Below are 23938 nucleotides of genomic sequence, written 5' to 3' on the forward strand. Positions count from 1 at the left end.
CTATCTATTATACAGTTCCTTTATATTCAAATTACAGTCCCCTCTCAAGCATACTACTTTACACTAATAAGGCTAGTTATAATCATTATATACATTTGAACATCTTACAACATCCCATTTTAGGGATCACTAATAGATCCTTAACATTCATATAATTACTCTAGAGGCCTAATTTACATGATGCTAAATTATAAAATTCTATACTAAGAGCTTAAAGAGACTGATTGTATGCTCAATGTCCTCCAAGACATTATAGTTAATTTAGGCTGGTGGTTTAGCCTCATCAGAGACCTAAAAGATTCTTCGCAGTCTATTTTCCTCTTCGCACTGCCCTTTTATCCTTTGGTAGGCACTGCGTAAGCCCTCCAATGCTCATTCCTCTGATGGGTATCCCTTTCGACTAATGCTCCTGTGATATATTTTCCTTACTACTGACTGGCTTGTCAGTTAATACTATTTCTTATACTGGATTGTTTGCACATAACTCTCCAGGACCTGTTGGAAAGAATATTTGGGCTTCGCTTGCCCCAGGTACTTGCCTTGTACCTCTCTTTTCTCTTGCCTGACAGGCTACGTAGCCTACTGCTGATGGGAGAGGGTCCCACTAGGTGATTGTCTTTATATTATGCTAATTAATCTCCTATTAGCCTTCTCAATTACAATTCACCTTCACCAAACTGGGTGTCAGCAGCATGAGTTCATATTCTACCACCTATGTGGTTCACATGCTACCCTGAACCCCCAATAAAATTCCTCCGCCATCAGCAACAGTCCTCACTACGCCCCGCCAAGAGAAGAGGCTTTCGCATAGATTACGAAAAGCAAATAAGCCAAAGGAGTAATCCTGGCGCCTATAGGTTAGGTTAATAGATTTTGTTCCCACTTACCTTGGCTTTTCTCCTTGCAGGCTATTTCCTTTTGTTTTATTAACTCGGCGCTTAGCCTTTAATCTACCCTGTTTCTTTCCTTATCCTTTCCACAATCCTTTCCTTTATCCTTCTCTACTTCCTGTCCTTTATTCTCCTTTCGGTCCTTACTGTATCCAGGGTTATCAAAAAGTGCCACGAGGCAACGGGGTTCACCTCGCTCGAGTCCTGAAAAGAAGAAAGGCGCAGGCGCGCCCAGGGCCGGCGCAACTAGTTTTTCGCATCGATCCATTGATCGATTCAGGTCCGGGCCCACGCCCACTTGGGCCACCGCACTACTGGCGGCGCGGAAATCAAAATCTATGTAACCGATCGAAACCGTAGTTTTGTCCGGTTACAACTCCCCCTCACTAAAATCGACGTTAGGAGTGACTATAGGAAACGAAGGAGTATAAAACGGAATAATGCCCTTTATTCAAATAACCTTCTCCTTCGGCCCAGGGTCACGCAATACATACGGGACAATAAAAAAAAAAACTATAACGTAGGAATTATCCAGAATGAATGAGTAACATCCACTGTCCCTATGCGACGGTTCTAATAAGAACAAACAAAAAAAAAATTAATGACGCGACGAGGCGGTCAACTACGCCTGAACTTTGGATTCTGGTTGTTGATGATTGGCCAAAGCCACCCTGAACGTTATTTCAGGGGTCGCAGTCGACGCGCCCAGGTGCTTTCAGCACCAATTCCGCTATCTCCGCCAGACTGAGATGGTACAGCTTCAACCGCTCGATCATTGGTCGAGTCCGGCTTATCAGAAGCATCCAATAACAGCCGCGCTTCCTCTTCACAAGTTAATCCAGTTTTAGCTACTTCCTGTCCCTCTATTTGATCGGGATACGATCCAATAAAAGGCTTCAGGTCTTTTATGTGCACCTTTGGATTGCAACGCGTCGCATCATCTTTGAGTTCATAAACAACAGGTGAAATAACACGCGCAATCTCATACGGGCCTACATAATTAGGAGCTAGTCTCGCACTGAATTTATCAATTCCAGACGATAGTACGTGGTTCCTTCGCCACACTAAATCGCCTTGAGAATAGATTACCTCGCGTTTGCCTTGATCATAATAACGGGCTTGTTTCGCACTCGCCTTTTCCATTTGAATTTGTACTAAGTCCCGTAGTAAATCTAAACGCTTGACACGATCGTACCACGTGGCTAATTCAGTTTTGACAATTTTTACAGGGCCGTCCTCGCTGCGCTTGGCGCTGGGTTTCGCCACTAGTTCACTTCCTAGGTTAACGAAAGCGGGGGACTCCCCTGTCGAACTATGGAAAGAACTATTAATAGCGAACTGAAATTGGTGGAGATGCTGGTCCCAGGTACGATGATCTTTGCCCACATAGGCCGAAATCATTCCTTTTATGACCCGATTCACTCTCTCCACCGGGTTGGCTTGAGGGTGATAAGGTGGCAGTGTAATTTGACGAATACCATGATCTTCTAAACACTGTTTAAGAGTTTTGTTTAAAAATTCGGTTCCATTGTCTGTCAAGAGTATATCTGGCGCACCCCAACGATAAATAACCCTATGTTCCAACGCTCTGGCGATTGAAACGCCATCCGCTTTTCGCAACGCTTGGAACTCCACCCATCGACTAAAATTGTCTAAGAAAACCACTATATATTTACACTGCGACTTACTAGGAGGTAGAGGACCCATGGCGTCGGCAGATACCACTGTCCAAGGACGTTCATAAACCCTATTTCCCATAAGTCTGCATAGTCCAACTTGTGAAACTTTGTTTTGTTGACACACTACACAAGAACGCACATAGTTTCGCACATCACGGTGTAGTCCCGGCCAATACACATTCACTAATAAACGGTTGATAGTCTTTTCTGCTCCCAAGTGTGCAGCTGACGGGTCGTCGTGCGCCTTTACCATAGCCTGCCTTCGCTTGGACTCAGGCAACACCAGTTTCCAACTGTCCTGATCAACTCCAATGATTTCATGCTGAGCATTTGGCCTATGACAGTAGAGTCGTCCTCCCTCTACCCGCCAATCCGGATAGGTTTTAGGGTGTTTCTTGATGTTGATGATACGCCTAGTGTACCATTCATCCTTGGGCTCATCTATAGTAGCCATTGCTTCTTGAGAATCATTACACTTGTCCAGTTGATCTTCCCACACACGAGACAAGGCATCCGGGACGTAATTAAGAGCTCCCTTACGGTGCACTATGGTATATTTATGTGCTTGTAAGGAAAGCGCCCATCGGGCCAATCTACCTGCTGGATCCTTGAGGTGATGGAGCCACTTTAAGCTGCTGTGATCCGTCACTACAGTAAACTCGTATCCCTCTAGATAGGGGCGTAGTTTCTTGATCGCCCAAACAACAGCCAGGCACTCTTCCTCCGTGACTGTATATTTACGTTCGACAGCACTTAATACTCGATTTATGTACACAACGGGGTGTTCCTCACCTTCGACTTCCTGTACCAACACCGCTCCTATCGCGAAATCACTCGCATCAGTCTGTACCATAAACGGTTTGGTAAAATCTGGACGTGCCAACACTGGTGCATTACATAAAGCTTCCTTCAGCCTCCGAAATGACTCGTCCTGGTGCTCGGCCCAGGTCCATTTTACGTCCTTCTTTAGCAGGGTTACCAGCGGAATCTTGTCCTTAGAAGCATCTGGAAGGAATTTTGCATACCATCCGATCATACCTAGAAAACGTCTCAATTGTTTCAGATTACTAGGAGGCGGATATTCCAGTATTGGTCGCACTTTCTCTTGGTCGGTTGACAATCCATTTTTACTAATCACGTACCCGAGAAACGGAACCTCGCTACGGCAAAACTTGCTTTTCTCCCAATTGATTTCCAAATTGGCCAGCTGAATGATAGTCACAACTTTCTGAAGCCATTCCATGTGCTCCTTAAATGTTTTTGTGATTATGATCACATCATCCAAATATGCAAACGCTACTGGATCCAGTTCAGGCCCTATCAGTCGGTCCATTAGACGTTGAAATGTCGCAGGCGCGTTGGTCAAGCCAAACGGCATACGCCTAAATTGATATAATCCTTTTCCTGGGACAATGAAGGCCGTAATTTCCTTACTTTCGTCCTCTAATTCCACCTGAAAATAGGCCTGGCTCAAATCTATGGTTGATATATACCTTGCTGACCTTAGTTTGTCCAGGATGGTTTCTATATGAGGAATAGGATATGCGTCCTTCTTCGTTACAGCATTTACTGCACGAAAGTCCACGCAAAACCTGTGTTTTCCATTGAGTTTGGGTACAATCACGGGACAGCTTGCCCAGGCACTTTCTGAAAGTTCTATTATCTCATTTGTCAACATTTTATCTACCTCATGATGGACTGCTTCATATAATTTGGGCGAAATACGCCTGGCTCGTTGTCGAATTGGTCGACTATCCAATAGTTCGATCCTATGTTTCACCAATGGCGTGATCCGGGGCACCTCTTGAATTGGAGTGGCGTGAGTCATTTTGAATCCCTCGACGACATCTTGTTGAGTTTCTGTTAACTCTTCTAAAGCCGCGCAGTCGGACTCCATGCCATACTCCATCCTCTGTGGCCTAGGCCCTATGAAAGAGTGCCAAGATCCATTCTTTGTCCTCCATCTAAAATGCTGCAAATCTATCCGTAAGCCGAATTGACGGATAAAATCCATTCCTAAAATGCAATCGTAGTCGAGACACGGGGCAACACGTATTTGTAGAGTCCGCTGTAAATTATCAATACTTAAGACCCACCACACGCTCCCAGTCACCTCACTCAAGCTACCGTCTCCCAGCCTCATCTGCCCACCATTCGCTCGGTCTAGCCAGTGTTCAAGGGAGGGCAGTAACTTCGCACCGACATACGATCTCGCTGCACCAGTATCTACCAACGCTTTCATGTTCTTACCGCACACGCTTAACCAAATATAAGGTCGAACCGAAATATGAGATTCTTTTGGTTTCTCTTTCGCATCAGGCGCAATTTCGGCGACTATTCTTAGACTACTTAAAGGCTCACTTAGCATACCGGGTAATACATACGGGCTCGCAGATCCCTGTTCGAGATACAAAGTCTCATTTTCCGCATCTAGGCTGATGGCAAATTTCCTCAAAAAATCTACTCCTAGCACGCAATTTGTGTTAAGGGAAGGAGCGATTAATACATTGAGCTCCGCCGACTTATTGTTCAGAGTCCAAAACAATGGAACTTCCTTAACAATTTCTCGCGACTGGCCATCAGCCACTTTGACTGCCGCTGTTACCGCATTGCCCGCGCGAGGAGAGAGCAGCCGCGCAGCGCTCGCACCAACAAAGGTACGCTCGGCGCCTGTGTCGATCAGGCCATACATTTCTTGGCCAACCAGCGACAGGCGGACATAACCTCTCCTATCCTGTTCCGGAACCTCCCCTGGAACCACCTTGGGACAATGTATCTGTGCGAAACCATGTCCCAAGTTGGCTCCGAACCTGTGGTCAGAAGGGAAGGTCTTATTCTAGAATAAAATATTCAAAGCCAAAGATAAGAGGTGAAAGGAGTTTTTATTTAAATAAATAAAATGTACAACAATTTTACAATATTTACAAAAGAACCGCTAGATTAATGATCGACTTGCTAGGGAATTTGCTCTCGTCAACTTCAAGGGAATTTCGGTCTACGAAGATTCCCTAGAACCCCAGAAAACGGAATTCCCCAAAAAGGAACGCGGACTTAGAAGCTCACGGACTGGGCAATTTTCCCTGGAGTGTTCCCCAGTAAAATCACCAGCCACGGGAGTAAGCGAAATAGGAGAAGTGGTTTTAGGGAAGGGGAAGTCCCCTTACCCCTCGGCCTACTTCTCCTAGAGCTATAGTGGTTCCGAGCCACCCCAACCCCTAGGGTGAATGTGTTACGTACTGGGTAGTCGTGGCCGCCTATCGGTTGAGTTTCGCGCTGACTCGACACTACAGTCTGGGTCAGTAGAAACGCCGATTGAGCTTAGCGACACACAGTACAATGAGCTAAAGTATTACACTCCGAGCGGTAAGAATGTAATGAATTGGCAGGATTCGGGGTGAATGATAGTGTGTATAAACACACGTTGGAACAGCAGATTTGACACAATGCTATGTATTTTCAGATATTACAAATGTACTTACAGTAAACACTAAATATGCTGTATCAGCATTCGCAGGATTATTTACTAGTCGTCACAACTATTGGAGGGACTAGACTCTCCTATGGTTGTGGATTACTCGCACTTAATTAATTATGATCAGTTCGTAGTAGTTGTTGGTATCTTTCAGAACGGTACGTGTTAGGCACGACTGAAGATGAACGCTCGCGACAATTTCTACACGACTTGTTTCGGATTGAATTATACTAGACTTAACTACCAGTACACGGCGACTGGGCAAGAGATTTGTTAGAATACGGTGGAGTACTCTGCTCCCGTGGAACGAACACTAGAGTTACGACCTTGGAACGCGGATGATGCGGCAGCGGCTAAGCTTGCACAGAATAAGACTCGACTTGAGGGTCGCGGAACTCGCATATATGTAGGAGGCTTAATAGGTCATGTGTCGTCAGTAGCGCCATGATCTTTCGACACATGACGACCAAAAAGTCTCCACATCCACGGCCGACGCCCAAGGTTTGACGCATTTCCGGAAAAGAATTCCGGGTGTCAGCAATGTGCAATATTACCGGTATTGCACACGGACGCGTGCGATCTACTTTGGTTCGGCGAGGTGGCTGACCCCTACGTTACACCTCCCCCCTTAGATGAAACATTGTCCTGTGGAGGTCAATGTTTCCAGGATGAGAAGTATGGGTCAGGCCAACTGCCGACAGTTTCTAAAGGAATTCGGTACTTATTAACTAAAGGGTAGCGAGTCCCGTGGCATCGCTATTGGTTCCAGGTACGGCATACTCTGCACATGTCGAATAGGTTGTTGAAATGGCATGCTGACGGTGCGTACTGGAAGCATTGGCATGCTTTCGGCTGCTATCGTTGGAGTGCTTTGAATGTCTTCCATCAGTACTTCCTCTTCGTCGAAAGGCAAGGAAAATCCGGTCCTGAGGGTGGCTTCCTGCAAGGCCTGTTGTAGCCGTGTAGGCGTGAGTATCATGGGGTGCAAAATTCCACGACGAGCGAAAAGAACAGCATCCACAAGGAATAGAATACTGGTCCTGTATTGATCGGCATACATTTCCATTTGTCGGATGTAATCTCGATGTACCCTTGCGTGTTTTTCCTGTTCAAGGGCATCATCGGTGAGAGCGATAGCGTCGGCCTAAGCCTTGGTTTGTTCTTGAAGCTCTTGGGTATGGTTGTTTAAGTTAGTGATAGAAATGTGCAGGGCGGAGAATTCCGATTGTACCACATGCGTCTGTTTTTCCAATAGATGAGCGGTGTGTGCTCCTTTCTCTTGTAGCTTCAAGATTTCGCTGGTGTAGTATTCGCCATTTTCTTCGGTCAAGGTACCAAAAAGGGTTTTAGAGAGTCCTCCTACGAATCCTAGGGGAGCGCTTCTACGGTTCCGATTAAGGTCCGTAGGATGTACGCCTCGGCGAAGGATTGAAGCAAAACGTTCGGTGTCAACAATTTTGCGTCCGATCTCTTCAAGTTTACTATCATTGATGCAAGAGATGTTGCCCTTGCACACATAGAAGAGCGTGTCATAGAATTTTCCGAGATTAGGGGCTTGACTGGTCAAATTGGCGATGTCAATGGTTGTGGCGACCTTCCATAACACAGGATAGTACTGTAGGGTTGCGATTTTTTCAAAGAAGATACCGGGGTTGTGTTTCAGGTGAGTGATGTTGTATGCGCGGGTCCAGAAGATCTGCGTAAGGCTTAGCATCATTATAAATAATATATTTATAATGGTAGTCATGGTGATATCGGTGGTGTAGTGCAGTGAATCTCGTGCGTCACAAAGTTGGTGTTGCAATCGGGAGTAGAGTGGGAAATTTAGTATAAAAGTGAGGTGTTGATGAGGAACGGTATCGTACTGTAATTGCCGTTGCGATAACAACAGTCTTAGCAGAGTTCAAGGGAGACTTGTAAGATTGAGAGAGGAACAGGAGGAGAAACAAAACGAGATAACAATGGCCAGAGGTCGTTCCCAAGCTTATTGAGTTTTGGAGGAAAGCGGTTCGCAGGAGGGGTAGCGGTGCACACTCGTTCCGGTAAGTAAACTGAATATTGTGGGGGGATGGGAGTTATTAAGAGAGTTATTATTCATTCCCTTTCTGTCTCTTAGTGGTGGTCCTCGACCTGGAGGAGATCCAGTGGATCAGGGAGGAGAGGAGGTCCTCCCGGGCTGCCAATGACAACCTGGCAGAAAGGATGTTGGAGACCTGGTCCTTCCGGGAGGACTTTGACTTCCTGGGGCTGCGCTGGCTCCAGGAGAGAGGATGGCGGCGAGTCAATCTCCAGATGGAGGACCCCTGGAGCGAGTGGGAGCCGTAGCTCTCCGAACAGGAAGTGCTGGCGTGGCACGGATTGGCGTAGGATAAGTTAGGAATTAAGAAATATGTGTATATATAAAAAAAAAACCTGTAACAATATATGGAAACTCAAAAGAACTTCTTGTCTTTATGTCTTAATTGGTTCCCTTGCGTCCGCTCCTATGGGATTCAGATTATTGAGAAAGGGGAGGGACAGGGTTCGAGGAAGGGCAGGACTGTGGTGGTTTGGCGGGAAACGGTATTCTGGATCTAGGTTTCCTTCTGAAATCGTCTTCTTTCTTCTTTCCACCTCTTATGTATATATTGTAACGTGGTGGAAACCCGTTACAGAAAAATGCTTATTGTTAGCTCTTCTTCGGTCTCCCCCTTAGTGCCTCCCGTCCCCTTGAGTATGTTTGTGAGTGAGTGAGTGAGCATAGATGAACCTTCCGTGTGATGGTAATGTAGTTACCCGCTGAAGGGATATTGTAATTGCCATCCACGGAAGGAGAGTAAATATTTTTAGGACATGGTATGATTGCGGATTGAGCGAATGTCAGTAGGTTGTATATTATTTAGGATTAAATATTATATTCCTAATGGTCAATTTTATTCGTAGCTTATAAGACCGATTCCCTGCTCCAACATGAGCTAGAAAACTGTTATTGTCCTATCCTTTATGCTCCCATGCCCGAATGCCTATAATGCCCTCTCTCTCTAACCTTCCTGCCGAGCGCGGTTGTTTACGCGACGCTCCGGTAGGGGCCCATTTGTTCCAAAATTTTAGTACAATGCGTGTGTCTCTCTACATAACTTTGTGAATATGGCGACCTGTCAAAACACTGGTACACTCCGGGAAATATATTCTGTCCAACTTATAACCAAATGTTTTAAAAGGTCGTACTTCAATAGCGGTCAACACTTTTCTACATCACGCTGGTTACCTGGTCTAGTGCCGAGTCCCGAGCAATAAACCGAGAACAATCGAAGAACCCTATAATATACCTGATACTCTAATCACTAATCTAAAATTACTATTTTTGTATTTTTAATCAAACATATTTGAAATTATTACGAATACATTGCTTGTCTTTTTAACATGAAAATGAGTCCAAATACGACATTAATGGAACAATTATTTCTTTTAGTTATACCTTGAAGCTGCTACTTTATTATCTATAAATTCTAATAAAAATTCAATATTACTATATATCTTCGTTATGCGTTAAGTTAAAATAAATCTCCAAAATATTGGAAAGGACATAAACATATTATTAAAAAATTAACAAATATAAATTTTAGTTTAAGATATAATTGACAAATAAATGTAAATATTTTAAAATACTATCTTTAAAAAGAAAAAGGTTAATCATCTCATAAAATTAAAAATTTCAATTTTTTTAGTATGATTCTGCTACGGGTTAATTGATGCTTATTTGGATTATTTATAGACATATTGGAATAAAATAAATTTGATTTTTAACAGGTTTTAATAAAATGGGAGATGTAAGATATAACTAATATAGAAATAATAGTCCGAATAACGTCATTTTTGGATTCATTTTCATGTTAAAAATACAAGCAATGTATTCATAATAATTTCAAACCTGTTTGATTAAAAATATAAAAATTGTAATTTTGGATTAGTGATTAGAGTATCAGATATATTATAGGGTTCTTCGATTGTTCTCGGTTTATTGCTCGGGACTCGGCACTAGACCAGGTAACCAGCGTGATGTAGAAAAGTGTTGACCGCTATTGAAGTACGGCCTTTTAAAACATTTGGTTATAAGTTGGACAGAATATATTTCCCGGAGTGTACCAGTGTTTTGACAGGTCGCCATATTCACAAAGTTATGTAGAGAGACACACGCATTGTACTAAAATTTTGGAACAAATGAGCCCCTACCGACGCTCCTACCGTCCCCTTACCCAGTCTCCCCGCCGAGCGCCTCATTGGTTCCTTCCCGTTACCGCGCCGCGCCTCGAGCGCCAGGCAGCGAGTCCCAGTCCCCTCCCCTTACCGCGCTGACGCCTCGCGCGCCTAGCTGCGTTCTCCCCGGCCCGCGCCACTACCGGCCCATCGTTGCCGACCCCGCACCGCATCGCCCCGCTGCCGAGCCACGAAGCTATAGTGTCGTCTGCTACTAAGGACGACCACGCAGGATCTTCGCGCAGGAGCTCGCCAGCGAGATAGCATGTGAAGCATAGGAGGGATTAGCCGGAACGGCGAGAAATCTGGATCGCGGATCCATGCCTAATTATTGATTGGTTCCTGGATCGCGACCAGACCTATGCTCACTATGACACCCCGGAATGAGGGAAATAATTAAGAGGACTGAGGAATAAATGCCAGAATGGAGCAGATCTTGTTCTACTATCAGAGCATCAGTACGTGGTTTAAGTAGAGAGCTGGGTCGTCGCCGCAAATATTGAAATTCGGTGTAATTCAATATTGCGGGCCCCAGCCATCGATTCGTTGAAGTTTGACGTGGAGTTCTCGTGGCGGACGTCGTGGGATCGCCGGATTTCATCGTCGGAGCCGCCGGAGAATTTTACCTCGCCCCGTTCCCTTCCCCTTTTCGCCTCCCATAGTTTTCCCTTTAATTAGTGTTTAATGAAATCATTGTGCGCGTATAATAAGTGTGCCAGGACATCGCGGAAGGCCTCTCCCCCCGAGATTTGTTAGTGTTAATAAAGATTGTGTCCTCGCAGTTGGATCGTGTCGTATTAATAATTCATTTTAACCCGGAATTCCTATTCCACCGGTTACAATATATATATATATATATATTGTAACCGGGGTGTCACAAATAATCCGAAACACTCAATTATTGTCTGTGGAAACCACTTTATTCCACGAAATCTCAAGGAGGGGGCCTCCCGCGATGCTCACGCACACTTATTATACGCGTATACACTGTTTTTTCGGGTTCTCACTCGGGGAATGCGGGGAGGGAATTATTCGGGGGCGGACGAAAAAGAAAGGGGGAAAAGGGGTGAGCAGGGGTATATGAGGAAAGAACTTGAGGGAACACGGCAGCGACCACTCCGACCACGATCTCCTAACTCTACAAATCCCACGTCGGGACCACTCAATAATCCGAAGAAGGGGCCCGTATTTAAAAGACGAAGCTCCTTTGAAAATACGGCGACGACCCTTCTGTTTCTCTTACACAATAAATGAGAGAGAGAGCTCGGCGCGGCGAACAGTCCTAACTCTAGAACAGAAGTGGCCCGGTCCTTGGTTCTTCGTTCGTCCTGGGCCCCGGGTCCTTTTCCTAATTCCTAGGGTTTCATTATTCTTCAGGGCAACAGCGCATGCTCTCGATCTATCAGTCAATTATCACCTATCAAATTGACTGGGATCCGCATTCGCACTGTTCCCTGGGTTTCGTAGCGTCTCGGCTATCCGTGTCGTCTGCTTCGTAGCTTGGTGAGGTCCTGGCGGGGCTCTGCGGTGCGGGGTCGGCGAGTAGTGGTCGGGGAGTCGGGCGGTCGGGGAAGCGGTAGCCGTGGCGCGGGGATGGCGCGGGCACGGGAGATCGCAGCTCGGCGCGCTAGCGGCGCGGCGCGGTAGAGGAAAGGAATGGGTGGGGCGCTCAGCGGGGACTTGCGGTGAGGGGACGGTAGGAGCGTCGCGTAAACAGTCGCGCTCAGCGGGAAGGTTAGCGTGAGAGGGAATCATAAGCGTTTGGGCATGGGAGCGTAGAGGATAGGAGAACAACAGTTTTCAAGCTCATGTTGGAGCAGAGGAGACTTATGAGTACTAGTTTTAGCCTGAAATAAAATATTCTTAATTTCTATCATCCTATTTACACCTAATCCTACAAACATTCGCCCAATTCCCAATCATACCATTTCCTAAAAACATCTACTCTCCTTCCGTGGTCGACACTTACAATATTCCTACATCGGAAAACTACATCGTCGCTCCACGGAAGGTTCATCAGGCTACACACACACATACACATTCATACCGGGGGGATCGCAGGAGGCGCTAAGGGGGACAGGAGAAACTAAAAGACCTATGCATTTCTGTAACGTGTATTCTACCACGTTACAACTCCTCCCCACTTAGCTCGGACCTCGGGGGGGGGGGGGGCAATCGGCTTGACACTTATCTAAGCTATACTTAACTATTCTTATTCTAGTGAGGCATCGACGAGAGGGATCCCCTTAGACAATTTTCTTAATTTTCTATAAAAACCCCTACTATAGGGTGCGAGCGGGGGGGGGGGGGGACAATGTACAGGGGGCAATATACTTAGAACTACTATATACAAGGTGGTTTTCTGGAGGCCGTAGCCTCTGATTCTATACAATCTTATTTTTATGGCGTCTTACGCCTTTACTTGTTCTTGGACTCTAGCGCCGCTGCGCTAGGTCCAGGCTGCCGAGACCGAGTAGCCAATTAGACAAATTTTTTAAGTGTCCTATTGGACAGAAGGGAGAATCAGTGGGGTCGTCCACCGATCCAATACTTAAAGATAGTATCCTGTGATACTAAAGAATAAAATTAATACAGGGGCCACGACTTAGGGGACGGGAGGGGCGAATCCATGCGCGGCGCGGGAACCGACGAGTGCTAGTTCGCGAAAGAGACAAAACCGATTGCTGCAACCCAGACGCTGGTCGCGCAACTCCAACCACCGCACGCTCACTCACAACAAGAAAATGAAAAAAGAATTAAATGTTTGGATCTTACCTGGACAGCGTGGCCGGCGATGAGCTTCTGGATGGAGGAGTGGGAGACATGCATGGAACCGGGGGGCGTTGCCCCAACCGGGATATCACTCCTATTAATTAATTGGCTTTTCCAAAGCCGCAACAGCTCGAATCGGGGAAAAGGGGGGTGGACATTCGCGAACTAGAATCTATATATGGATGGGACAGGCGCTAATTTCCGGAATTTATTGCGACGGACGGTACGAGAATTCTAGCCCCCGGAGGAGATTACTAAGCCGTGGCTCCATGCTTCTTTTCCCGGGCGACCTTCGAGGCCGATCATACACGATACATCCCGCTATAAGCGCCTTATTGTCCTCATCCTCATCTGGAATTTACTAAAGATCATTGTTCTAACGCCGGTGGCGTAATCTGGGCCGATTGGCGGGGTCGTCGGGGAGGGCCTGGGTTTGGGGCAGACGGGGTAGACGTGGCAGGGAGGGCGAGGACGTTACGGGGCGATCGGGGCAAATAGGGGCAGCGGGGAATAACGGGGAGTGCAGGGGGACAGACACAGATAGGACAGACAACACTTAAGGTGGGGGGGCTAGCGGGGACAACAATGAGGGCAGGTGTGGGTGGACACCCCCTCCCAGCCACACCGGTGGCAGAAGAGGATGCGGTTGGGGAGCGGGCACTCTTGGGAGGTATGCCCGCTTCCCCCGCAAGCCCAACACCCCGGCTGATGCGGCCGGCGGGAAGGGGTGCGTCCAGCCACCACGCTGCTATAGGACGGGGAGGGACGGGGAGCGGGAGCGGGAAGGGAATGGACGGGAGGGGATCGGGGGGAAGGATAGGTGGTGGAGGAGGATGGGACGGCTTGAAGGGACAGGAGGGGAGTCATGGGACCACGGGGAGGGCTTGGCTGGGACAGTGGGGAAGGAACGGGGATGTTGAGGGACATGAGGGGAGGGATCAGGGAAGGGGCAGGGACAAGGCGGCGAGGGGAGGCTCGGAGGGGCATGGGAGGACGGACGGGGGCTGTGGAAGGAAGGAATAGGGGACGGGGAGACATGGAGGCAGCGGGCGGGCGGAGGAGAGAACCCGTGGGGACGGGAGGAGAAAGGGGGGTCGAGGGACGGAACGGGGGAATGGGCGGACGGGAAGACGGGGGACCCGCATGACGGGGAAGGGAGGATGGGATATGACGGGGTGACGGGGGCAATTCGGGGAACAGGGCACGGCGGGAGGGACGGTGGAAGCTGGTGGAGGGTGTAGGGGGAGGGGGATCCAGGGAGGCGACGGGGGCAATCGGGGCGGCAGGAGCGACGAGGTCGGCGGCCCCCAATTCAAGATGTCGGGGTCGGCGCAGAGGGGCCAGCGCCCCCAGGGATTTTTCAATCTCCCGGACTGCGGTCCGGGCCTCCCTCCATTCCTCCGCGGTGGGGCGCCGGTAACTCCGCCGCTTAGCCGCCTCCCGCATCGACTGGTGGAGCTTCCGGCGAAGCTCCTCCGTGATCGGTGGGAGGGGCTGGAGACCGCCGGCCTCGACACCGGAGTCCGCGGGGGGGCTGAAAATATCGGGGGTGGGCTCGAAGGGGGCGTAGGGGCTAAAGGGGGTCGGGGGCGATGCGGTCGGGGACTTGGGTGGGCTCCCGGGCGAAGCGCGACCCTCCCGGCCCAGCATCCTCCTTGGTCCAGCTCGTTGGTGCGGTAACATCCTGAAACGGGGCAAAAGACAAGTTAGTATTAGTTTTCTCCGGGGGGGGGGGGGGTGATAGACGGGGCAGGTCGTTCGTTGCTGGGGGCATTGTGGCAGGGCGATCAGGGGTGCGTTCAGCACGGGTTCATCGGGGTTCACCGGGCGGCGGGGCAGTTACTGTAGTTCTAGTGGTACGAGCGACACTACTAGAAGAGAATAATTGCTGCTGCCAGTTGGATGATCATCGACGTTTCGGACCAGCCTGGGCGAGTCGGAGTCGGGGGTTTCTTAGGGGTGGCTGGGAAGGGACTCGGGGTCGTAAATGAATCGGTGATCGGGGAGGAATAGGAGGTAGCGGGGGAGAAGATCGGGGCGGTATAGGCGGGGGACTTCGGGGCGGTATGGGGGGAGGACGTTGAGGCGGCTCGGGCACCGGCGAGGGCTCCCTACTGGAGCGCAGTCCTGCCGGTCTCGTTCTTTTCCTGCACTGAATCTTCGGTCCGGTGGTTGGTACTGGGGGAGAGACGGAGGTGGGCGATTCGGTCGGGGGGGGGGGGGGGTGAGTCGGGGGAAGCTGCGTGGTAGGGTTTCAAATCCTTGACATGGACTCGCGGTACTAGAGTACCATCTTCACCCTTAAGTTGGTACACGGCGGGGGATAGGACTGTCTCCATGGTATAGGGACCGATAAATTTAGGGGCGAGTTTGGAGGTGAAACCCTGGGTGCCGGACGAGAGTACATAGTACTTCCGCAAGACTTGGTCGCCCACCTGGAATGTGACGTCCCGTCGTCCTTCGTTGTATCGGGCAGCTTGGCGTAGAGTGGCATCACCGAGGTTTTTCTTGACCAAGTCCCGCAAGTGTCCTAAATTACGCACTCTGTCGGCCCAGGTTACCGTGTCTCGGGGCTCGTACGTGGTCGGGGAGGGCTCTTTCATTAGGGTCTTAATCGGGAGGGGGTGGCGGCCGAAATTGAGGAAAGCGGGGGAGAATTGGGTGGAGCTCTGGGTGGACGTGTTTAACGCGAACTGGAGGGCTTCTAATTTTTTGTCCCATTCCCTGTGATCTCCGTCGACGTACATCGCGAGCATGGTTTTAAGGGTACGGTTAACGCGCTCGACGGGGTTGGATTGGGCATGGTAGGGGGGGGGGTGGTGATCTGGGTTATTCCGTACGCTTCCGTTAGGGCCTTGATGTCCTTGTTCACGAATTCCGTGCCGTTATCTGTAAGGAAAAACGTCGGACAACCCCAGCGATGAACGATAAGAGAGGAGAGGGCCGAGGCAATGGATTTCCCGTCCGCCTTCCGCAGAGCTTTCAATTCGACGTACTTTGTGAAATTGTCCTGAAAGACCAACAGATATTTGTTTTGATTCTTACTCTGCGGAAGGGGCCCCATTATATCGGCAGCTACCAATGTCCATGGTTCCTCCACTACTCGTTCACGCATCAATCCCGGAGGGCCTTGGGTGGAATGTTTGTGGGTTTGGCAAGGGCGGCAGGTCCGAATATACTTCACGACTGAGTGGTATATTCCGGGCCAGTAAAAACTTTGCGCAAGGCGGGCATAGGTCTTCTCTATTCCTAAGTGGCCTGACTGGGGAGGATCGTGTGCATCGCTGAGGGCTCTGGGGCGGCTTTCGGGGGGCAAAACTAATTTCCACGCATTCGTGTCTTCTAAGGCGGGTTCGATTAGGGGGTTAGGCCGATGATAATATAGTTTATCTTCATGGACTCGCCAGTCGGGGTATTTCCAAGGGGCTTCGCGGACGTTTTTTAATCGGGTGAGGTACCAATTGTTTTGGGAGGATCCGATAGTGGCAAGGGCAGTGGTCAGGGAGGGGTACATACGGGACAGGGCATCGGGGACGACGTTAGCTGAGCCTTTGCGGTGTTCAATGGTCATGTCAAAGGATTGCAAAGCCAGCGCCCAGCGGGCGAGCCTTCCAGTGGGATCGCGCAGCCTCTGCAACCACCGCAGACTAATGTGATCAGTTATTACGCGGAAAGCCGTACCCTCGATGTATGGACGGAACTTTTTTACGGCCCACAAGACCGCCAAACACTCTTTTTCCGTGGTCAAATAGTTCCTTTCTGCGGGGGTTAGCACTCGGCTCGCGAACACCACCGGAAGCTCCGCTCCCTGGCTTACTTGGGTTAGGACCGCACCGATCGCAGAGTTGCTGGCATCGGTCTGGAGGATGAAGGGTTGGGAAAAGTCGGGGCGAAGGAGAACGGGGGTGGAGGACAGGGCGGACTTCAGGGATTCAAAGCAGTCTGTTGGTCCTTCTCCCACTGCCAAGGGGCATCCTTCTTCAATAATTGGGTCAGGGGGACCTTGAATTCGGAGAATTTGTCGATAAATCGGTCGTACCAGCCCACCATTCCTAGGAAGCGTTGTAATTCTTTGACAGTTCTCGGGGCAGGGTACTTAAGAATCGGGGCAGTCTTTTCCGGGTCCACTCTCAAGCCGTCTTTGTCGATTATATATCCCAGGTAGCATACCTGCTGGCAGCACAATTCGCTCTTCTCTGGGTTTACTGTGAGATTCGCGGCCTTCAATGCCTTCAACACGGCTTCCACGTATTTTGCGTGATCTTCAAAATTCTCATTTACGACGATGATGTCGTCTAAATACGCAAAAACGTGGGTAGACCATTCCGGGCGTATTAATCGGTCCATCAGGCGTTGAAAAGTGGCGGGGGCGTTGGTGAGACCGAAGGGCATGCGGGTGAATTGGAATAGGCCAGCTCCGGGGACGGTAAAAGCGGTAATTTCGCGGGAATCGGGGTCAACGGGGACTTGAAAGTAGGCCTGGCTCAGCTCGAATTTGGTGATATACCGGGCAGTGCGTAGTCCATCTAAAATGGCATCTATATTGGGCAGGGGATAAGCGTCCTTTTTCGTCACTCGGTTGACGTCTCGGTAATCGATGCAGAAGCGGAATTTTCCATTGTTCTTCTTAATAATCACGGGACAGCTACTCCATGCGCTACTGGACGGTTCTATTATTCCAGCGGCCAGCATGTCCTGGATTTCCGAGTGAGCGACTTTGAGCATAGCGGGGGAGAGGCGACGGGGACGTTGTTTGATGGGAGGATGGCCTTGGACGTCAATTCGGTGGGATGTAAGGGGAGTAGGGGGGAGGGCTTGGTCGGGGGTGGGCATGAAGGTTCGGCACAGGGATTGCAAGGTCTCTTTCTCGGACGGGGTAGGGTATATCAGGGCTAGGCTGGCGAGGGTGAGGTTCACTAGGGGTTCGGTGGGACCAGAGGGACGGAGGGGTCGGGGAGAGGAGTTCGGGGTTCTCCAAGTCAGCTCGGCGAAGTCCATGGTGATTTGCAAAGCTTCTAGGAAATCCACTCCCAGGATGCAGTCATATCCCAAGGCCTTGCACACTCGAATTACTAGAATCTCGTCCTGGTCGTCCAGTTGAAAGCGGACTCGGGCTTCTCCCTGGGCCGGTTCCACGGCTCCGTTAGCCACTTGGATGTAGGCGGTGATGGGTCGTAGATGGTTCTTCAAAATTTCGCCTAGTCGACGTCCGAAGTAAGAACGGGCCGCTCCACTGTCCAAGAGAGCCGGGAAAGTGTGTTGGCCAATCCGGAGCGTTAAAAAATATCGGGGGTCCTGTTCTAAGGGGGTCGCGGGGGAGAGTTCGGGGAGGGAATCGACAGCGTTTCGGGGACTCTTGGAGGGGATGGTTACATCGCCGAGTCCTAGCGATTTCCCTTCTGTTCGTTTCCCTGAAGCTTGCGCGTTTTGCAGTTGGGGCAGATCTTCGTGTACGTGCCCATCTATCCACAGCTATAACAAAATTTCCCACGAGGGTGTGGGCACATCAGGAACCGATGTCCAGGCTGGTGGCAGTTCCAACATGTGTCTTGAGGGGTGCGGGCTTTCTCCATGTCCGGGTCTCCGGTGGCGGGACTTCCAGGGAGGGGTAGATTTGGGTCTAGCGGGGCGGTCGGGAGCGGGGGAGGGGTTATTTTACTCAGGGACTTTACGGTTCTTTCAGGTTTGGTTTTGGAGGGTTTAGCAGTAAGGGCAATCGGCAGGGAGAGGTGACGGGTAGGGAGAGGGCTGGGAGGAAAAGTGATTTTGGGTTCATGTCCTTGAACTATGGTTAGTTCGGCTTGGACTGGAGCAGCGGGAATGCGGGGGTTGGTGACATAGTTATATGCTTCGGAAGGGAAAAGGGAGACGGACGGGTGGGGAGGGGCAGGATGTTTGGAGCGGTCGGCTAGTCGTCGTGTATCCACTCGATGACACTCGATCAGCAGGTCTTGAAAACTCCTTAGTCCTTCCCGGGCGATCTTCTGGCGGTAAACGGGCAGCAGGTTGTGGTAGGTCATGTCTAATTGGTGTTCCAAATCCATCGGGGGGTCCATTCTCTCCAAGATCTTCCGTATCTTTATCACGAATTCAAGGGGTCGTTCCTGAGGGCCTTGCGTCCTGGCTTCTGCTTCTTGTCGAATAGCGTGGGCGGGGTGAGAAATGGCAAAGGTCCTGGAAAACGCGTCGAGAAAATCGCGGTATCGAGTCCATGAGGGGCTTTCGAGTCGGTACCAGCTCAGGGCGGTACCGGCAAGGGCAGCGGGAAGGGCACGAAGGACGGCATCTTCCGTCAATCTTCTTCCTCTAATCAATTCGTTCAGTTCGGCTAAGAATTCCCGTGAATCCTCGTCGAACTGTCCCGTAAAAATGGGCATATACTTGGTTAGACTGTCCCACGCACGCATCTCCGGGGTGAGGGTTTCGGAAAATAGGGAGACTTCCGATTGGAAAGGGTCCAGGTTTCGAAGGGTAGTGTTTGATAGGGGTAGGTTGGGTCGGGCAGGGGTAGAAAGAGGTGGGGGGAGACGAGGGGCTCTAGGCTCTGCGTTGAAACCTACTGGGTATGAAGCTTGGCGTGCCATTGGCGGCGCCGCTTCATGCTGTTTCGGTCCGTGCAATCTAGAGTGGTGAGGGGGGTGAGTGGTGGTCGGACGGGACGGGGCCATAGTATAAGTACTATGTAAAATCGAGGCTGAATTCCAAAGAAACTGAGGATTGCGGGGGAGGGGGGTGGAAGGAGGGGGGGGTTGAGGGGTAGAGCGGTAGGATGTAGAGGGTGGATGCGTTGACAGGGTTGTGGGCAGTCTGCGGGGGGCTGGCACACGATCCGGGTTGCGAGAAACCTGTAAACGGGTCGGCTTGGGCGGTAGGGGAGGAGGGTGGTCATCGGCGGAGGCTAAGGGTACATTTTCATATCTGGGCGCGGAAGTACCTGTAAACGAAAGGGGGTGAAAGGGGTTCGACCGATGTGGCGGCGCAGTCCATGCCGAATCCTGAAAACACGAAGAATTTTCGGCAATGGTCGTCGCGACCGGAGAGGAGAAACTAACCACGGGCCGACGGGGTTGGCGGGTAGAGCGGTGAGGGGTGGGCGGAATTTCTTCCAAGGACAAATCTATTAATTGGGGTTCGCGGGGTTGGGTCGACTCGGGGGGTACAGTAGAAGCGGGGGGGGGGGGTGGGAGGGGGGTGGGGGTTGGTTCGGTTCGGGGGTAGCGGGGGTAGCAGGGTTAGCAGGGGTAACAGGGGTAGCAGCAGGGTCCAGTATCTGGTCACTCGGGGGTAGGTCATAATCAGCTGAAAACATCAAAGTCGAAGGGGGTAAACTAAGGCGGTCCGGCGCGAGCATCGAATCCCAATAATAAGAATCCCCGCTAATTTCACTATCGAAGGACTCGGTTTGATTCCCCGCGGCCCTTACGTCCATGTCCATCTCCCAGGGGATGGACATGTCACCGAAAAAATACCGCCGACGAAACCTGAAAAGTCGATCGCGAAGAACAGGGGGGGAACCGGTTAGCTCGAGCCCGTATGAACGTAAAATTAAAAGGACGACCTGTAAAGGGAGGACACGGACCACGTCGCGATAATTATTTAAGAGGGAATCGGAAGGAGAGGGAATACTGAAGCTCATCACCTACCTTATTTCGCCGACCAGGTACTCCCAGCTGTCCAAATCCGGAGGGGGGGGGGGGGGCGTCGGGTCTGGCGGTGGTGGCGGTGAGCGGCGGCGGCGGGTCGGTACGGCAGGGCAGGGCAGCAGCACGGCGACAGTTTTCAAATTCAAAGTTTTCAAATTCACTAAGTCACTTCTCAAAACAAACAAATCCAAGAATATAGCACTCGTCCGGTCACCCGCGACACGACGGAGCGCGGGAGCTCGAGGTCGAAGCAACGGTCGCCCTGGGGGGAGAGGAGAGAGAAAGGAAAACCACTAAAGAGCGAGAAACCGAAAAAAACCCGTACACTCGCGGGCAATTGAACACTCCACTCGCAGCGGGGCCCCACGTTGGGAGCCAATTTGTAACCGGGGTGTCACAAATAATCCGAAACACTCAATTATTGTCTGTGGAAACCACTTTATTCCACGAAATCTCAAGGAGGGGGCCTCCCGCGATGCTCACGCACACTTATTATACGCGTATACACTGTTTTTTCGGGTTCTCACTCGGGGAATGCGGGGAGGGAATTATTCGGGGGCGGACGAAAAAGAAAGGGGGAAAAGGGGTGAGCAGGGGTATACGAGGAAAGAACTTGAGGGAACACGGCAGCGACCACTCCGACCACGATCTCCTAACTCCACAAATCCCACGTCGGGACCACTCAATAATCCGAAGAAGGGGCCCGTATTTAAAAGACGAAGCTCCTTTCAAAATACGGCGACGACCCTTCTGTTTCTCTTACACAATAAATGAGAGAGAGAGCTCGGTGCGGCGAACAGTCCTAACTCTAGAACAGAAGTGGCCCGGTCCTTGGTTCTTCGTTCGTCCTGGGCCCCGGGTCCTTTTCCTAATTCCTAGGGTTTCATTATTCTTCAGGGCAACAGCGCATGCTCTCGATCTATCAGTCAATTATCACCTATCAAATTGACTGGGATCCGCATTCGCACTGTTCCCTGGGTTTCGTAGCGTCTCGGCTATCCGTGTCGTCTGCTTCGTAGCTTGGTGAGGTCCGGGCGGGGCTCTGTGGTGCGGGGTCGGCGAGTAGTGGTCGGGGAGTCGGGCGGTCGGGGAAGCGGTAGCCGTGGCGCGGGGATGGCGCGGGCACGGGAGATCGCAGCTCGGCGCGCTAGCGGCGCGGCGCGGTAGAGGAAAGGAATGGGTGGGGCGCTCAGCGGGGACTTGCGGTGAGGGGACGGTAGGAGCGTCGCGTAAACAGTCGCGCTCAGCGGGAAGGTTAGCGTGAGAGGGAATCATAAGCGTTTGGGCATGGGAGCGTAGAGGATAGGAGAACAACAGTTTTCAAGCTCATGTTGGAGCAGAGGAGACTTATGAGTACTAGTTTTAGCCTGAAATAAAATATTCTTAATTTCTATCATCCTATTTACACCTAATCCTACAAACATTCGCCCAATTCCCAATCATACTATTTCCTAAAAACATCTACTCTCCTTCCGTGGTCGACACTTACAATATTCCTACATCGGAAAACTACATCGTCGCTTCACGGAAGGTTCATCAGGCTACACACACACATACACATTCATACCGGGGGGATCGCAGGAGGCGCTAAGGGGGACAGGAGAAACTAAAAGACCTATGCATTTCTGTAACGTGTATTCTACCACGTTACAATATATATATATATATATATCTATACATATACATATAGATAGCCCAGAGTTCCTCAGCAGGTTCTTTTAGTGGTCTTTGGGCCGTGTCGTCCCTTAAAGGTTCGAGTTGGTTGGTCCAGATAGACTGAATGTGGAAGTGAAGTAGATTTAGGGAGGTTGAATCATCTCGACAATAATCGCTAGTAAGCTGGTAATTGAGTAAACAATAATTATGCTGTAAGAGTCGCTAGCGAACACTACTCCCAACCAAGAGTAGCTCAGTAAATGCTACTAATGCTGCAGGAGTCGTTCTATAAAGAGAAAGTCGTACATGCATTAGATTTCGTGGTTAGTAGAGGTGGGCGTAGAGGCGGGTTTTAATTTGTCCAAATGTTTAGTGATGGGAATTCCAGAGTCAGTGATGAGGATAGCGTTGTGCTTATCGTTGATCGAATCTATGATATATGGCCCTATATACTGGGAGTCTAGTTTATGTTTTCTAGGTTCTCGTAGGACATAGACCAAATCTCCAGGAGAATAAGAAACAACAGCGGCATTCCGATCGTAGTATTCCTTAGATTTTTCTTTAGCTTGGATTTCACGTTCTCGGGCTAAAGCGTGAAGCCGGGTTAACTGCTGAGCCAGCTCCTGTGCGTATGCGTCGTAGGTTAATAACTCCTCGATCGCATAGGCGGAGACGGGGGACTGAGCCTTGCCCCCATAAACTAATTCATATGGCGTGAACCCTGTAGCTTCGTGCACTAAGGTATTATAGGAGAACATGGCGAAGGGGATGAACAAATCCCAGTCCGAATACTGGTTGATATTATGTTTTAGGTATTCGGTGAGCACTAAATGACTTCTCTCTAGGGATCCATTGGTCTGGGGTCGGTAACCGGAGGTGGTTAAGTGCTTGATTTTAAAAAGAGAGGTTACGCTTTTGAGTAGTTTTCCTAAAAAGCTGGTGCCTCGATCCGTGAGAATGGCACGCGGAAGTCCAAATTGCGCAACGAAATGCCTCGATAATGCGTCAGCGATGGTAGCGGCGCGAATGTTAGGTATTGCGACAGCAATGCAAAACTTAGTCAAATTACACTGCATGGTTAGGACGTGTAAATTTCCGGAGGGCGTAACTGGAAAAGGGCCTACGGTGTCCAAGGCTACCTTATCGAAGGGGGCACAGGGGGTGTCAGTTATGAGCATTGGCAGTTTAGGTTTTACGCGAACCAATTTCTGCCGTTGGCAACTATCGCAGGAACGTATAATGCTCTGGACGTCCTTATGGAGACCGGGCAAAATATAATGTTCCCTAATTCTATGATAGGTCTTGGTCACTCCCTTATGACCTCCAACTAAGCCTCCATGATACTCCAGGATGATGTGTCTTCTCATCTGAACTGGGGGAGTCACTACTTCTCCAGTGCAGATAGTGATTTCGACATCGTCATCGTGGAATGCACGGGAAAAGACGGAGCTCAAATAACGCGACGTCAGCCGGGTGGTTCCGAGTTTATACGGACCGATGCTGAACTTGGTAACGTTATTCTCATGGACAAATTCCTGTAACCTTTTCAGAGAATTAAGAATTTCTTCATCGCTGGCGGGGATTAATTCG

The 23938-nt window shown here is 50.0% G+C and overlaps 1 protein-coding gene across 1 annotated transcript; it reads left to right on the forward strand.

Annotated features, from left to right (window-relative positions):
- Positions 1-13634: 13634 nt before the first annotated feature.
- On the forward strand, positions 13635-14072 carry LOC136773751 (glycine, alanine and asparagine-rich protein-like). The gene has a single exon (XM_066727665.1). It carries the CDS (start codon positions 13635-13637, stop codon positions 14070-14072), a length of 438 nt encoding a protein of 145 aa, XP_066583762.1.
- Positions 14073-23938: the final 9866 nt, after the last annotated feature.

This window comes from Prorops nasuta, unplaced genomic scaffold, assembly GCF_024137725.1.
Source record: "Prorops nasuta isolate Cenicafe-Biocafe unplaced genomic scaffold, Cenicafe_Pnas_1.2 PNAS00005, whole genome shotgun sequence".
In the NCBI taxonomy this organism is placed as follows: domain Eukaryota; kingdom Metazoa; phylum Arthropoda; class Insecta; order Hymenoptera; family Bethylidae; genus Prorops; species Prorops nasuta.